Source organism: Elaeis guineensis, chromosome 13, assembly GCF_000442705.2.
Source record: "Elaeis guineensis isolate ETL-2024a chromosome 13, EG11, whole genome shotgun sequence".
NCBI lineage: Eukaryota > Viridiplantae > Streptophyta > Magnoliopsida > Arecales > Arecaceae > Elaeis > Elaeis guineensis.
The window spans coordinates 12,332,512-12,349,731 of NC_026005.2; the positions used below are offsets into that span (position 1 = coordinate 12,332,512).

Sequence of the window (17,220 nt, forward strand, 5' to 3'; positions counted from 1 at the left end):
GGGATAATATAAAAAAATTATATATTTTTATTTCTAAAGTAAAATCAGCCGGATGACTCGATGGAAAAAAATACTGTAGCTATAGACCCCTGTCAGAATTTTCTTTTCTTCTACTTACATTTTAATCAAAATTATTTTATTTTTTAGTTAATTTAAAGTATTATTATCATCCCCATCAATCCAGTTCTTTTTAATTTAAAGTTTCATACTTATCTATCATATTTAGTTGGGAAAATTCTTATAATCAAATTCTTCTGCATGATTTTTTTTGAATAGCATAACCAATTGAGGTATTAGCAATATCAGTTGGATAATTCAAATCTCTTTATATAATTGATGAGAAAAGGATACAGCCATTGTCCTAACAACTTTCTTAGTTCCACGTATCCTCTCTTCACTCCATGTTTTGTTTTTCTTTTCTTTCCTTTTTTTTTTCCCTCCTTTTTTTGATACAACTTCTTTTCTTCCCTTAATAATTGCTGAAATACATCATTCGTGGTCACTCTTTAATAAATAATATAAAAGATTAAGATATTAAAAAAATATTTAAAAGTTATATTTGAATAATTAAATTATGAAAAATATAACCATCTATCAGATAATTAAGGATGGCAATGGATAGGATTTGGGTCAGATATTGTACTATTCATCTCCAAATCCGAACTTAATACTATATACCCATATCCTACCTGATATCTGATCGGATAAAAAAAGAGATATCCATCCCCATACACAATGGGTTCAGAGATACCCACGGATAATCCATTTCTCCATACCCAATCCATACCCACCTCATACCTATCCCATATCCAGAAAAAAAAACAATCAAAATAATTTTATACATATTATCAATCAAAACAAAATTATCAATTCAACATAGAATATAATTTATAAATTCAAATTTATAGAAATCAAACATAGAAATAGAATTACAATTCAACATAGAATATATAAATAATAAAAATAATTATATATATATTATCAACCAAAACAGAATTATCAAAACAGAATTATAAATATATATATTCATATATGGGTTCAGATATTATCTATATCCGTAGGTTAAGGTCGGGTTCAGATTCGGATTTGAATTTGGATAGAAAATAACACTACCTATATCCTACCCATATCTGTACTACAGTTTTCGGATTTTATCCGAACTTGAACCCAAACCCGATCAAATTCTATTTTTCAGATTTGACTGGCTTGAGTAGGGTGCATACCCATCGGATCGAGTCGATTTTGCCATCCCTATAGATAATCCTAGGGATGGCAATGGGTAGGGTTTGGGTCGGGTATTGTACAATCCATCCCCAAATTTGAACTTAATATTCTATACTCAAATCCTATCCGATATCCGATCAGATAAGAAAAGAGATACCCATCTCCATACCCAATGGATTCGGAGATACCTACGGATAATCCATTTCTTCATATCCAACCTATACCCGCTACATGCCTATCCCATATCCAAAAAAAAATAACTAAAATAATTTTATGCATATTATCAATCAAAATAAAATTATCAATTCAATATAAAATATAATTTATAAGTTCAGAATTATAGAAATCAAATATAGAAATAAAATTACATATTCAACGTAAAACATATAAATAATCAAAATAATTTTGTGCATATCATCAACCAAAACAGAATTATCAAAATAGAATTATAAATATATATATTCGGATATGGATTTGAGTATTATCCATATCCGTAGGTTCGGATCGAGTTCAGATTCGGATTTGGATAAAAAGCAGTACTATCCATATCCTATCTATATTCGCGCTACAGTTTTCAAATTTTATAATCTGAATCCAAATCCGATCAAATTTTATTTTTCAAATTTGATCAAATTTGAGTAAGATGTATACCCATCAGATCGAATTAATTTTATCATCCCTAAATAATCTAACTATCTTCATTTCCTACTAAGTCTTGGTATCCTAATTTCTTTCCTTCTCCCCCTCTTTAGATTATTTTTTTCAAAAATTCTTTTAATATTTTTTAAGGCCCTGATTTCTTTTGTTCTTTCCCCCCTCTTCTCGGCCTCTCTTTATTTAGTTTGCAGGAGCTGTTATCACCTCTCTCTCCCTCTCGCGCGCGCGCGCTTGGCCGTTGGCAATGGCTCCCGCCACCTCCCCTCCGATTCGCGAAAGCTTGCGCCTTTTCCTCTGAGTTCGATACCACCTCTCATTCCCTTCCTCCTCTCTTCTCCCCTTCCATAACCCTTCCCCTCCCTCCCAAAATCGCATCTTTTCTCGTTAAAAAATCGCTCCTTTTTCGCTTCCCCGTTTCTTCTTCTTCTTCTTCTTCTTTCCTCCTCTCTCCGAGGACGTCGAGTCCCTTCCTGGCCTCCTCTTTTCTCTCGAATTCGATCGAAACTTTCTCTACTTCTAGCTTCTTGCCGCTCGTCTTTTGGCTTCTTCTTGGAGCTCTTCTCACTTCCTCTGTTTCGGCCCTGCTCTGTTCTCCTCCAATGGCGGGCGCCACCGTGGCCTCGCCTCTCTGCACGTGGCTGGTTGCAGCCTGCATGTCTGTGGCGTGCGACGAGGAGCGGCCGCTGGGGCGCCGGAGCTCGTTCCCCGGGTGGCGGCGGCGGGTGCCACTTTCCGGCGGCGAGGGCCGGGGCTTGCCCAGGCGGCTGATCTCGGCCTTACGTGGATCGGGGATCCAGGGGCTGATGAGCTCGTTCTTGGCCCTGGAGCCCTGCGCCGAGTTCTACAGTTCGAGAAATGGGTTGGCGTTCGTTGGGAAGAATGGCTTCTCTCCGTTCGGGCAGTGGAACGCCGAGAGTACTCGAAGGCAGCGAAGGGCTGCCCATTCTTCTCCCTCATCCGGTAATCAATTGAACAAACTCTTTAGTTCTTGATATCTTTTTAAGCATTAAAAAATGATTCTGTTTTGTTAAATACTGATAGGTATGGTTTAATGCATTCAGTAAAATTAGTCCGTGTTTCTTAAAAATTGTGAAATTTTTCTCTGTGTGATTCTCACTGACTTCTCCCTCCTCTTTGTCTGTTGTTGAATTTATATTGTGTTTGCTTCTTTTTACAGTTTTTTAATAATTAAAGAAAAAGTGTTTGGTGGTTCGGATTGTATCGTTTTGTTCGCATGTTTTGCAAAGATTCACCAATTGCGGAAGAATTTTTCATCAAACAATGACCTTTTGAATTCTAGCTGTTTTAAGTGGTTGGTATGGTAATCAGTGCGAGAGCAAGGAACCTTGATGCTTCTTGGCTTGGTTTCTCGTTTTTGTCCGTGGTAGAAGAGCTCATGATGGAATTTTCTGCCTTCTAGATTATGAAGATTCGTCTGGTTGGCTTACCAGACTTTGTTTCTTTGTACTTCAATCTCAATAAACTAAACACTACCATTTTTTAGCTCCATACAGTTTGGAATCCAATGGACTGCCAAATGGACATAAAAGTGCCCTGCAGTTGGTGCCAAGAAGGGAGAATGGTCTAGGGTTTTGGTTTGGTTACCAGTGCAAAAACTTTAACCTTGGTGCTCCTAGATTAGGTTTCTTATTTTGGTTAGTGATGGCAGAATTCATAAAGAAAATCCAATTGTTAAGATTATGAATTTCCTATTGGTTGGTTTCCTGATATTCTTTGTATCTTGATCTTGATGAACCAAATATCAGGGTTGAGTTGTTTCTCTTCACATTATCACATGTTCCACATTTGATGGAATCTTGTTTCTACTTGATGCTAAGTCAACATGCAAACCCCTCGAGTCGTTTCCAAGAAGTTATTGTCATCACATGAGGTTGTTGATTTCATTATTCCGGTAATTGTAACCCTAATGGTAACCAGGAACAGGAAGATTTGCGAACTCATAAATTCAGTGACAATTTCTACTGATACCGCTATATGAAACCTGTGGGTGTTGATCTAATATGGCTTATAGTTGCAGGAAAAAAAGTCATGTCCATTGCCATGCAGCCTGAAACGGAAGGTGCACAGAAGAAGAGAATGCAAACTAAACAGCGGCGGGTTGCTGTGACGGGGATGGGTGTGGTGACTCCACTCAGCCATGATCCAGATATTTTCTATGAAAAGCTCCTTGAGGGTGTCAGCGGCATAAGTGAAATAGAAACATTTGACTGTTCAAGTTATCCAACAGTAGGCTTTCTTCAGACCATCTTGCTGCCTTCCATGTTTTGATCAAAATTTTGATTAAAGTTAATTTAATCATTTAGTGGACCCACTAGCAAGCAGTATCAGTTGAACTGATTGTGCATGCAAATATTTTCACCAGTCTTGATACCAGACTCTTTTGTAGAGGATTGCAGGGGAAATTAAATCTTTTTCCTCAGATGGATGGGTGGCACCAAAATTTTCCAAAAGAATAGACAAGTTTATGCTTTACATGCTTACTGCTGGCAAGAAAGCTCTCGAAAATGGTGGAGTTACAGAAGATGTCATGAGTCAGTTGGACAAGGCAAGATGTGGAGTTCTTATTGGGTCTGCAATGGGTGGAATGACGGTAGGTGTTATGTGCTTGATCACAAATCTGTAGTAGGTTATCAATGCCTGAAGCAAGTAATTGCTGGAAATATTTAACAAGTTTCATTTTAATTGTGGTGCTATGTCAAACAGATCTTTAATGATGCAGTTGAGGCTTTAAGGATCTCATACAAAAAGATGAACCCCTTTTGTGTACCATTTGCAGCTACAAATATGGGTTCTGCAATGCTTGCAATGGATCTGGTGGGCCAAAGCAAAGCACAATTTTACTTTTTTGTAGAGCTTGCTGCTTCAACAATTTTGGATTACCTTTTATCAAGCCCTTACCAATGTATAAATCTTTTCCGTGGACTTTAGGGTTGGATGGGTCCAAATTATTCGATTTCTACTGCATGTGCAACTAGCAACTTCTGTATTCTGAATGCAGCACATCATATTTTAAGAGGTGAAACCGTAAGTCACTCACTTTAATCCTTTGTTGGCTTGTAACAATTTAAACAGATATATTTTGCTTATTGCTTCAGTCTTGCAGGATGTGATGCTTTGTGGTGGCTCTGATGCCGCAATTATACCAATTGGTAGTCCCATTGTTCTTGATTATCTGAACGAATCGATCTTTCATCACTGCAATCATTGTTTTTTTGTCAGAATTGTATCTGAAGCATAAATTTTCTGAGTGTTGGACTTGCATATTTGCAGGATTGGGAGGTTTCGTGGCATGCAGAGCACTTTCACAAAGGAATGCTGATCCAACTAAAGCTTCTCGCCCCTGGGATGTTGTATGTTTCAGTCACGTTCCCTCTTAATTCTATCTTTAAATTCTTCCTAAACGATTCAGTACCTTGGTTCTGGATGGGACAGTTCTTGCCCTATGTTCTGATGCTGACCGGGGTTAAGATATTAGCATGAAAACCTCTCTGAATGCGGTTAGGTGATAGTGATCATGTTGGAAATTTCTACTAATATTTGTTGTTAAAACTGAAATATAAGATCTGTAAGATAAAAATCAAGTTCTGATAGAATGTAATGCATAAGTGGAAAAAGGTAGTTTAAATGTGCCTTGAGGCATGTTGGCCATTTTCAAAAGTTGGATTTTCTTGTAGCAGCATCTGCAGATATTAAATATTGCTGCAGTATTAAATGGTGTATCTAAGTTTATTTACCACAATCATATGCCAGGGTCGCGATGGATTTGTTATGGGGGAAGGGGCCGGTGTGCTTTTGTTAGAAGAGCTGGAGCATGCTAAGGTCCAGATAGATGATGGAATTAGTTGATTGGTTCTTGTCTTTGTTAGTTCACAGTTTATTTTTTTTTCTGATTTCTTTTCCCCCCCATGTTACAGCAAAGAGGAGCAGAAATCTATGCTGAGTTTCTAGGAGGAAGCTTCACATGTGATGCTTACCACATGACAGAGCCACATCCTGAAGGTAAGGAATCATGACAGAAACTAATGACATACAAAATTTGTGATTCCTTTTTTCAAAATATTTTGTTGACAATCTCAGTCATGCTGGTATTTTCATTTTGATGACATGGGAATCAGGAACAGGCATCATTCTTTGCATTGAGAAGGCGCTGGCAGAATCAGGAGTAGCCAGAGAGGATGTCAATTATGTAAATGCTCATGCAACTTCAACACCCTCTGGTGATTTAAAAGAATATCAAGCTCTAATCCATTGTTTTGGCCAGAATCCAGAGGTATGTGAGTAACTTTAGGAATGTTGTATTTCTTTCATCTAGCAGGCTCACAAATAAAGTTCTGCAGCTGAAATTGAACTCAACAAAATCTATGATTGGTCACCTCTTAGGAGCTGCTGGTGCTGTGGAAGCCATTGCTGCAGTACAGGTATGCTTTGGGTGTCTCAAACCATGAATTCTCTTAATTGTTTTAATACCTTCTCAGAATTCCTCCTCTTCATCAAGGCTCTGTTGTTATGGTTCCCTTTGTATAATTTTTTGGGGGTTCTACTTAAGTGCCAAATTTTCAATTGACTTATGTATCTGCCAGTTCAGCAATCAATATATATTATTATTCAGAAGGTTTTAAGTTTTCTTGTATGTTTGTAGTCAACTTTGTGATTCCATTGTTTTTGTTGCTTTTTCAAGGGTGTAATTTCTTCTCTTTAGTTTCTCATATTGCAAAGACTTCTCCTTAGTTTCAAGAGCATTATTGTTCTCATAAAATGAGATGAAAGCTTGCTAAAAGTAATTGGAAAGAACATTTGGAGAATTTGGCCGCAGCCAAGTGAGAACAAGTTGATTCATCATACGTATGGAAGTGTATAACAGAATTCCAGGTTTACTTACTATGTCAGGGGAACAAAGCTTGATTTTTGAACCATCAAAGTGACTTGAAGTTTTTTTTATTCAATGTAGTAATTGTCTTGAGACAGGTTATTTAGAGATAGGGGTAGAACAATGGAATAAGAAGATTGAAAATACCATGTGCATGAGCAAGTTTTTTCTTTATAAATTTTTAAAAGAATGTAGGAAAACTTCAGATAATAAGTATCTGAAACCAATCAAAACTTACAAAAGGGGTACATATAAAGCTACTAGTTTGTGGAAATAGATTATAGAACTGAGTGTTGGAATAAAACTGATAGAAGAGACCACCTTGCTTGATCACTTTTGAAAGCTTCAATCCATTATCTTGAGTGAAAGATAGAGTTTGGAATATGGTGGATGAAATCGGGCAGTGCCTTTAATGTGCTGTTTGACTCACATGCTTTTGATTCTTCAGCCAAGCAAACCCATAAGAAAATGGTTGAGACTGGAAACAATTTGGGCAATACAGAGGGTGCATGAGATGCTGGTGTTAGCTGTGGTAGAACTAGGAAAGGTAAGGCGAACATACTTCAGTCTTTATAAAAAAGGGTCTGAAATAAGTGCGAAGTTCTGCTCTTGTGTCATTCACTTCCACTTCTAGAGATCTTCTTTTTTTTTTTTTCTTTTTTGTCTAATGCAAGTCTGATCAGCAAAAACAGAACTTCTAAAATCAATGGGTAACAGGTTCAATTTAGGGAATATCCAAACCTTAGGCACATCCATTTCTCTCCCATAGTGAGATAGCAGTCTGCTGGAGCAATACCTTCCTTGTAACTATTTATGAACTTGTCCTACCAAAAAAAAATTTTAGGAACTTTTCCTGAGTTCACAGCTGACACAATTAATATTTTCCTGCTACTTGTCCTTCTAAATAACTTGATGTATTTTCACCAACAGATGCTCTTTTATGATCAATTTTAAATTGAAACACAAACACTATCTTGAAATGAGTACACGCTGCCTTTGATTTCACTTGTTCTATTACTGTGATCAATTTGCTTTGCAATTGGTCGATTATAGCTCATTAAACCATTCTTTGACAAAATCTTTGTGCCATTACAGATGATTTGGTTTTGGATATCAACTCCCCTATGTTATTCTTGTTGTCAAGATGAATCTTCCTTGTGTAATAGTCCTGAAATAATGTGGTTAAAAGCAACTTAATGAAATGATTGCGTAATCTTTAATAATAAAATTATCGAAGTTCCCATCAATATATGTTATTGTAATCTAATTCCCTCTTGATTTTTAATATCCAAATTCTATGAATCCTTAAAAAGACCATCATCTTTGCTGCATAACCCAGATCTTGATCTCTTGAAATCATTTTTTCATAATTTTTCGAACTTGAAGTTAGTTCATCTAGTGCATTTACTCATCTTCTGTGCATTGCTTATGCTTTCACAAAAAATTGCATGAGACTGGCCTGGTGCTGGATAAGCTTTACCGTCTATTATTGATGCAGCTTATGTAATTTCCTTGCAAATGCACAAGAGCAGGATGGTGGTTAATACATTAAAAATGTTCAAAACCAATTCCTTTATATTATATTTGGTGAGCAAAGTTATTTGCCTGCTCTTTTCTGCTCTACCACTGGTAAGATGTTTCGGTTTGTAAGCTGTACTATGCCTGCAGACATGGAACTTTACATAAAATGTACAAGGTAGTGAGGTACCCCTTTTTTAGGGTTTGTTATCTTGTATGTGGTGAGGATCTTTTCCAGTAGCTAACTTAAGAAACATGAGTACTATAAGTATATCACAAATTGTAAATGCGATCTTAAGATTATTTTATTGTGACATTCTGTGCCGTATATCCCTCCTGCTGTGCTTTGTTCTTCTGACTTTTTTCTGGGTCATGCCCTTTGCATGTAGGCTATTCGAACAGGGTGGGTCCACCCAAACATTAATCTAGACAATCCAGAAGAGAATGTGGTATGCTCTCTTAATCTTTGGATCCTTCGATCATCTAGTAGCATTTGTTAGCTGGTACTCAAAAATAGTTTTGAATCTCACTTACAAGCATCCGAAAAACAAACATTGTATTGCTTTTTAGACATCACCCCTCATGTTATGATAAGTTTTACCATCGTTTGGACAAATTCTGGTACCATGTGTAATGATACTAGGCCTAAAAGCTATGTGTCATAATTGGAATGTCTTGGAAGCTGTCTGACTTAAAGATGTTGTTTCAGGATGTGAATAAGCTGGTGGGCTCGAAAAAGGAAAGATTGGATGTGAAGGTGGCGCTATCAAACTCCTTTGGCTTTGGTGGCCACAACTCTTCCATCCTGTTTGCACCTTACCAGTAATGACACCTCGAAGTTTCAGAAGACATGGCTCAATGGCTGATCAGCTATGGATAGGCCTTGTACCCCTGGTTTATTTATGTTCATTTGCTTGATTCTTCATAGGATCTTAGCCCTTTTTTTTTTTTTTTTTAGAGCAAGCCAACAAAAGCATCAAGCTCATTCTCATGCTTGTTTGATAATTTGTATCTGAAATGGCTCCGTCCGGCACTTGTGTTTTTCTTCAACATTAGCATCTTGATTATATGGAACTGGATCTTAATTTATATATAAGCTTATAGAATAGTATAAGTCATTTTTTTTATTGCTGCAAGTCTCCAGTTCAATGTTGGAGTTGGACGTCATCTGGAAGAAAACTTTCAAGAAAAGTCCATATTTGTCGGAGGTTTTTCGATGAAGGATCTTTCAATGCCTTAGTTAGTTGAAGCTTAAGAACAGTAGAGAAAAGAGAGTTGAAGAGGGAGAGAGTAATGGGGTGCTATTCTTTTCTCCTGTTGTCTTGGTATTTTTTTATATAAAGATGGAGCCACAGGCCATTAGCCAAAATTTGTAGGCCGTTAGATCAAATTCTTTAGATTGCTAGGCTACGATTTGACAAATCGTTGGGATGAAAAATTTGTCCACTAATTTGAGGGTTAAAATTATTAGTCGTGGATATTAGATGTAGATCATACTTACATCCTAAGGGTTGTTTGGGTGGTTTTAAGGATTGTTCATGTTGTTCAGTAGGTTGGTGGCTTGAGATCGGTACAAAGTCAAGACTTTGTCTTGGATGTGTCGGTGCCTATGTAGATTATTTGGTCTCTTTGCTATCGTTGGTTGGATCTTGATCTTGAAGTCGATAATTGTTCGAGCTAAAGTTCAGACAAAAATCAATGGCATGAGGTTGTTCGGTCTTGGCTCTTGACTTTTCATGATAGTCTTGATGAGTCATCAGTGAATGCTCAATCATTACTGAGGAGGAAAAAGATCGGATCGGAAAGCAGATAATCTCTATAATACTTTTTGTTTACGGCACTTAGGAGTACTATCCTCTTCGGTAATTTGGTTTTCAATAAGCCCAGACATAGTATTATTATGGTTTTGGGTCTACATTGTATTCCAAACATCGATGGGATGTGGATTTAAGTAATAGAAAATGATAAAACCTATCGAGTCTTCTGGTTTGTTCTAGTTTCCTTTTGGATAATAAACTATACATCTTGAATAATTAATCAAACTAAAAGCATTTATGCTGTGAACTTACCAATAAAAAACCAGTTACATGATCCAAAAGTCAATCATGGCCAACAAATACTTGACAATTAACATCCAAAAATGATCGACTACTTTTTTTTTTTTAAAACAAAAATACTATTAAGAGATGTTTGAAATATCCAGATATGTTCTAATTATTATTTCTACACCATTAACTTATAGAACAAATTTTATATATCAACAATCTAGAAATTGAAGAATATACGAATAAAACTAATATTATATATAAAATAAACTAGATTGTCGGGGTCTAAAAGCATTAAATCCAAATCCAAGAATTTTCAATGCATCTATTCATCTAAATTTGGACCTGTGCCTAACCAAGTCATTGTCTGGTTGGGTTTGAGTCCGGATTGGGTCAACTTCCCAGAGCTGCTAATGGTTATTGAAGGCAAGCTTGTATCAACATTCTCGCTGGTTCTATTAGAGCAGTAAAATGAGTTGTCTAGCCTTCCAGTTGCACTGTTTTGGGTCTGTCCTGAGCCGGGCGGCATGCCTAGTGGGTCAACTTGACCCACTTGCACCCTTTGTCGATCGGGTGTTCAGTGGGGATGGCAACCGGAGCCGGTTGAGTCAGATAGGGGTTGATTCGGATGCGCAGCAAGAAAACAGGGATTTAGTGGCTGAAAAATCGATTGCTAAATAGTAAAAATTGATCGTTAATATTTTTTATGATCGATTAAAGTTGGTTATAAAAATTTTGATCACAAATATTTTGCGAATGATTTTTTCGATCGTAATATTTTGCGAACGATTTAGCGATCGAAAAAAAATTTAATTAAAATTTTATAATCGATAAAAAAAATATTTTAAAATTTTATAATTGATTTAGCAATCGAAAGTAAAATACTATTTTCAATCTTACAACTGATCTACCAATCGAAAATTAAAAAATTTGATTACTAACTGTTTAAAAATATTTTTTATTTAAAAAATTGATCTCAAAAGCAGTCGTAATTTAATTTTTATAATATTTTAATTCTCAAAATTGGTTGCAAAATCGGTCGCTAAATTTATTAAAATATATCAACTTAAAATCGATTTGAAAATCTATTGCTAATTATTTTTAAATTTTTTAAATTAAAATATCGATAGCAAAATCAATCGTTAAAATTTATTAAAAATTATTAAATTAAAATCAGGTAGAAAATTGATCGAAAAATCGATCGCTAATTTTATTAAAATATTTTTTATTAATAAAATCGATCGCAAAATCGATTGCTAATTATTTTTAAATTTTTTAATTAAAATATTGATCACTAAAGTTTATTAAAAATTATTAAATTAAAATTGGCATGAATATCGATCGCAAAATGGATCGCTCAAGTTGAATAAACAAAAAAAAATCAAAGTTATTAATTTTTTTTCTGTTACAATATCTATAAATTTATTAAAAAATAAAAGAATCAAGCAATGTCATTAAGCATCTATCATACCAAACCAAGCAATATCCTAAATAGCAGAGTCCAATATGAAAAAAGTCAAAATGTACTCAAATCTCGTCGTGATGAATGTAAAATACAAGAGCAATAATCACACAGCCTACAAATGCTAAAGATAAATAACATAGATTTGAAACAAAAAGCAACAAAAGTATAATAGGCCAAAATATGGATCATTATTATGAAAAATAAAAAGACAACCTTAAGAATATAGCAATTAAAATCCATCAGCACCCATCAGCTTTAAGACATCATATGAAAGAAGAAAAAAAGACCATAGCAATCAGTGGAGCCAGTCCCATCAATATCCATTTAGTTTGGATCATCATTAAGAAAAATAAAAAGACAACCATAAGGATATAGCAATCAAAATCCATCGGCACCCATCAGCATTTAGACATCAAATAGGAACAAGAAAAAGAACCCATAGCAATCTGTAGAGCCATTTCCTTCAATATTTATTAATTAAGTTTGGATCATCATCAGAGAAAATGAAAAGGCAACCATAAGAATATAGCAAGCAAAATCCATTGACATCTATCAGCTTTAAGACATCATATGGAAACAGAAAAAAAGAACCCATAGTATATCTCGTGCTAAATGTATCATTTGTTTAGCATACCTCATGCCAAATGTATCATAATCATGGGCTGTCTTCAAATTTGTTAGACAGCTTAGCCGACATATCTTTCAAAGTATTATCTGCTGCAATGGAAGTGATATGAATATAATATATAGAACCAATGAGGTAATAAGATAGTACTATTTTTGCTTTTGATTATAAAGAACTTCACTGCTGTAAGCTAAAAGCAAAACCCAACGATACCCATTAGCTTTAATATATCATATGAGAATAAAAAAAAGAGACCATAAAAAAGAGGCCATAGCAATCTGTAGAGCTACTCCTTTCAATATTCATTAATTAAGTTTAGATTATTATTAGAAAAAATAGGAAGACAAGCATAAGAATGTAGCAAGCAAAATCCATTGGCACCCATCGGCTTTAAGACATCACATGGGAACAAGAAAAGAATCCATAACAATCTGTGGAATTATTCTCTTCAATATCCATTACTTAAGTTTGAATCATCATCAGAAAAAATAAGAAGGCAATCATAATAATATAGCAAGCAAAATCTATCGACATCCATCAGCTTTAAGACATCATATGGGTAGAAAAAAAAGAGGTCATAGCAATCAGTGAAGTCAGTCTCTTTAATATCTATTTAGTATGGATCATCATCAGAAAAAATAAAAAGACAACCATAACAATATAGTAACCAAAATCTATTGCACCTATCAAATTTGAGACATCATATAGGAACAAGAAAAAAAAGCCCATAATAATCTGTGGAGCCATTCCCTTCAATATTTATTAATTAAGTTTAAATTATCATCAGAAAAAATAAAAAAGCAACTATAAGAATATAGCAAGTAAAATCCATCGATATCCATCAACTTTAACACATCATATGGATAGAAAAAAAAGAGGCTATAGCAATCTATGGACCCAATCTCTTCAATATTCATTTAGTATGGATCATCATCAGAAAAAATAAGAAGACAACCATAAGAATATAATAACCAAAACTCATTGGCACCCATCAGCTTTAAGACATCATATGGAAAGAAGAAAAAGAGGCCATAACATACCTTGTGCCAAATGTATTAGTTGTTTAGCATAGCTCGTGCCAAATGTATCATAATTATAGACTGTCTAAATTGTTAGGCAGCCAACCGACAGACTTTCTAAAGTATTATCTGCAACAAAAATAAGTGATACCAATATAATATATAAAGCTAGTGAGGTAATAAGAGAGTGTCATTTTTACGACCGATTATAAAGAACTTCACTGTTAGCTAAAAATAGATCAAAAAGCTAAAAGATAATAATAGTCAGATATTCACAAAATATCCATCCTAAGAACAATCTTCAGCATAGCATGAACAAAACAAAAATTTAGGAAAGCAAGTAGATAAATCTAGTCATTGTTCTCCTTCTCTTCCTCCTCCTCCTCCTCCTGTGGTCCTGGTGCCTAATAAGCCTGATATGGCTGGAAAGCAGATAGCTGCGAAAGAGATGGCTGAAAACTAGGAGATGCTTAGAAACTGAAAGATGTCTAAAAATTTATCTTTGCGAGCAGCTTATGCAGTAATCTATTGTTCGCATCAATCTCCTTTTCATTATTTTTCACTCTCATTCTAAATTCATCTCTTTCAAGTTCAGCAGCCTCCACCCGTCTATTCCATTCAGCTTCAACCTGCGTCCTTACTGCTCTCGGAGTTTTTGACTTTGCATCCATTCTGAGCATAATGAAGCTTGGCCATATCCATATGATGGGCTTGTCAATACAATAGACTCTAATTCTAGGCCATAAATACTTCTTTTCTTCTTTCTACCAACTGTGCTAATCCATACATCCAACTTTAATGGTGGAGGCTATTGTTGGTCAGGATTAGATGTTCTTTGAGATTGTGCCTCCTCCATATTGCGTCTAAATTCATCCTATTATATTTGTCTCAATTTGTATAAAGTAAGTATTTAAGATAATATGTAATATGTTACTTACGCTAATATACTGTGATCTCCTATCCACCCAACTCTTATTCTTTTTTTGATGGTTGTGCATAAATAATTCAGATGGAGATGGCACAATACCACTCTTCACATTCTACAGTATTTCAAAAGATATAAATATCAACTCTTAAACAAACTGCTCTAATTTGTAACTATGAATCAAATATAATTAATAAAAAAAATTTAGACTTAACCATGTTGTGCCTATGTTGAGAGGTGGTGATGGAGCCACCAGTGTGAAGAGAAGCGCCAAACAACCCACCATAATTAGAAGCACGATTTTGTTTAGCTTTTTCACACTTTTGCTGATATTATACAGTTGCCCAGTATTAGCACAATCTATCCCATATAGCATCTCCAATCCAAGATGGTCTTTCCATATTCTTACAAGCATTAGCAAGCAAATTTTTCAATTGAGTTGTACCACACTTCTCAAAATTTTTTCGTGCCTATTGATCATTCTGTGACATAAAGTGATACCTCCTCTATAATGAATATGGACAAACAAATTAAATGACATAAAAAAATATATAGATCATAAACTGAATACATAAATATCATGACTTACATACTTTGAACTTAGCAAACCACATATATCTAACTGCAGGAGGTATTTTTTTCATGATATCCAAGATTCATCAAAGTGGCTCGTTATAATTTCAACAATGGCATTTGCAACTAGGTGAAAAGGCAAGAATCTTTAAATATTATAAACCACATTAGTCAGCATAGATCAAATATATTTAACATGCTAAAGTGACTATGATATAACACCAGCATAGATCAAATATATTCTAAATTAAAGTTATCACTTATCCATATGTGGATTGATTTAAATATTTATCAATTTAAATTCTATCTGTTTATTAAATGAGTCAAAAATTCAGATCTAAATTCGATCTGTAAATTAAATAGATAATCTGATCCGACCCATATAATCTATTCGTTAAATATATCAAGTTTGGTTAAATGTGTTAAACAGGTTAAATGAATCAGATTAAATAGGTCGGAAATAAATTAAGTAGGTTTTAAATAGGTTAAATATATTTTAAATAGGATAATTGGATTGGATTATGATTAGATTCAATTATTAAATAGATCAAAATGGGTTAAGCGGATCAAATATCTAAATCCGAAAAGCCCACGAGCCTTCAAGTAGAATATTTTTTTCCTCGAGTTCGATAGTATTTGACTCAAGTTGAGTTTGGATTTGAGTTGAGCTATCTCACTGGTAACTAAACTCGTTTGCACCATAGGTTTAATTGATCTCACATATAATTGGACAACTATATATGAGAAATCAGAGCAACGGACTTCTTATCTTGAGCTTCAAACTCTTATTTGTAATTAATGGTCGTAAATATTTTGGCAACGGACAAGTCTAGTTTCTTGGAGAACAAGGAGGAGAATATGTCTGTTTGTTGGAGTAAAAGTAGAAGAAGGACGAGAACTATTTTTAGTCTAGTTTCTTGAAGAATAAAAAGAGAATAGATCTATTTCTTGGAGCAAAAGAAGAAGGACAAGAACTATTGTGGCATTGATTGATCTTCTAAGTTCTAATTAGACTAGTCTAATTGAAAAAGGAGCCTATGGCTTATGAACAAGAGTCAAGAATGAGATAGATATAGCTCACATTATATCACACATACTAAGCCAAGAAGGAAAGATGAATGAAGACAATTATGACGCATACATGGTCTCTAGAATTCCACCTACCGCTGGTCCCTCCATCCCTACCACCAATTAGGCTGAAGGGCTGTCAAAAGAAGCTATTTCTCAAGCCATTCTTTTTGGCTGAATGTTGCTAGCTGGCATTAAAAAGACTCTTTTTCCATGCGAAAGACCAGACCTTTATTAGTGCTTCCTTTCCAAGGCTAATTGCTCACAAAGTGAGTAAAACAGGACTTGTTATCGAGTCCTCATCTCTCTCTCTTTTTGTGATGACCGGTGCAAGCTACCATCACGCGCACTTGGTCATTGGAGCTGAATAGCATGAGAACGGCCTCGTTCACTTGGGGAACCACCGTATCTTTCAAAGACACCATTCTTTCTTTGAGGATTTGGGCTTAGAGTGTTCCATACGTTCATTGACACTAGATCTAGCGTTTTGGATTCTAGAGATATCTTATTTGTGACAATTCCTTTTGGACAAGTCCAAGAAGGGGGACTACCTGGTCAACATGTATAGGTTCTCGTGCAATATGAAAGCCTTGATCCTGTCCCATTGTTTCACACCATGGAGTTGGTTTCACATGAATGTGATCAGAAGAGAACCCCATAAATTGACCAAGAAATCTTGAAGTAAATTTCAGTAAAAGTCGGATGGCAAATCTTACCTCCCCTATTCATCATCAAAAAGAAAAAAGGAAAAAAAAAAAAAAAAGGTCTTGTAGCATGGGGAATTTTGTGCACTCTTAATCTTTTTTCTTTGCAAAGCCAGTCTGCCTTTGTCCAATTGGTAACTAGTATCGAGTCATGGTTGCACGGCAAGTTACTTCGTTGATTGCATGATAGAAAATAAAGAAAGAAATAGGACAATCAGATGTCATCACGACAAGCCATAACACTCTGTTTGTCTTGATTTTTTTTGGCTACTTGTCCATTTTCCGCGTTTAGCTTGAGACATATTTTTATCAATATTACTCATCAATGTTTCACTTGTGACTGTCACGCCGCTAGTCTCATTCGTTGTCTTTCTCGATCAAAAGCGCAAAATACGGTCATGATCGTGACAAATGATCAACTTTCTTCTGCATGAGTTTCTTTTTTTTTTTTTTGCCTTGTTTAATAAGCACTAATGCTAATAATGGAAATTAAGTCAAGGAAACATTTA

The 17,220-nt window shown here is 35.0% G+C and overlaps 1 protein-coding gene across 5 annotated transcripts; it reads left to right on the forward strand.

Annotated features, from left to right (window-relative positions):
- The first annotated feature begins 2,216 nt into the window (after positions 1 to 2,216).
- Positions 2,217 to 9,393, forward strand: LOC105056688 (3-oxoacyl-[acyl-carrier-protein] synthase II, chloroplastic). Of its 5 annotated transcripts, none has more exons than XM_010938982.4 (13): positions 2,217 to 2,841; positions 3,914 to 4,128; positions 4,289 to 4,492; positions 4,606 to 4,716; positions 4,831 to 4,926; positions 5,006 to 5,051; positions 5,173 to 5,252; positions 5,653 to 5,721; positions 5,817 to 5,901; positions 6,018 to 6,172; positions 6,240 to 6,320; positions 8,677 to 8,736; positions 8,997 to 9,393. In XM_010938982.4, exons 1-13 carry the CDS (start codon positions 2,481 to 2,483, stop codon positions 9,111 to 9,113), a joined length of 1,680 nt encoding a protein of 559 aa, XP_010937284.1. In that variant the 5' UTR covers positions 2,217 to 2,480; the 3' UTR covers positions 9,114 to 9,393. The 5 variants fall into 5 exon arrangements, with proteins under 5 accessions (XP_010937284.1, XP_029123834.1, XP_010937286.1 ...); XM_029268001.2 differs by having other exon boundaries at positions 6,024 to 6,172; XM_010938984.4 differs by having other exon boundaries at positions 3,920 to 4,128.
- The last annotated feature ends 7,827 nt before the right edge of the window (positions 9,394 to 17,220 follow it).

Excerpts from the sequence above, each read along its gene's own strand:
- LOC105056688 (XM_010938982.4), top strand. The coding sequence starts at position 2,481 with ATGGCGGGCGCCACCGTGGCCTCGCCTCTCTGCACGTGGCTGGTTGCA. Across the intron at positions 2,842-3,913 it reads CCATTCTTCTCCCTCATCCG|TTGCAGGAAAAAAAGTCATG; the intron begins GTAATCAATTGA and ends TATGGCTTATAG. Across the intron at positions 4,927-5,005 it reads ATATTTTAAGAGGTGAAACC|GATGTGATGCTTTGTGGTGG; the intron begins GTAAGTCACTCA and ends TCAGTCTTGCAG.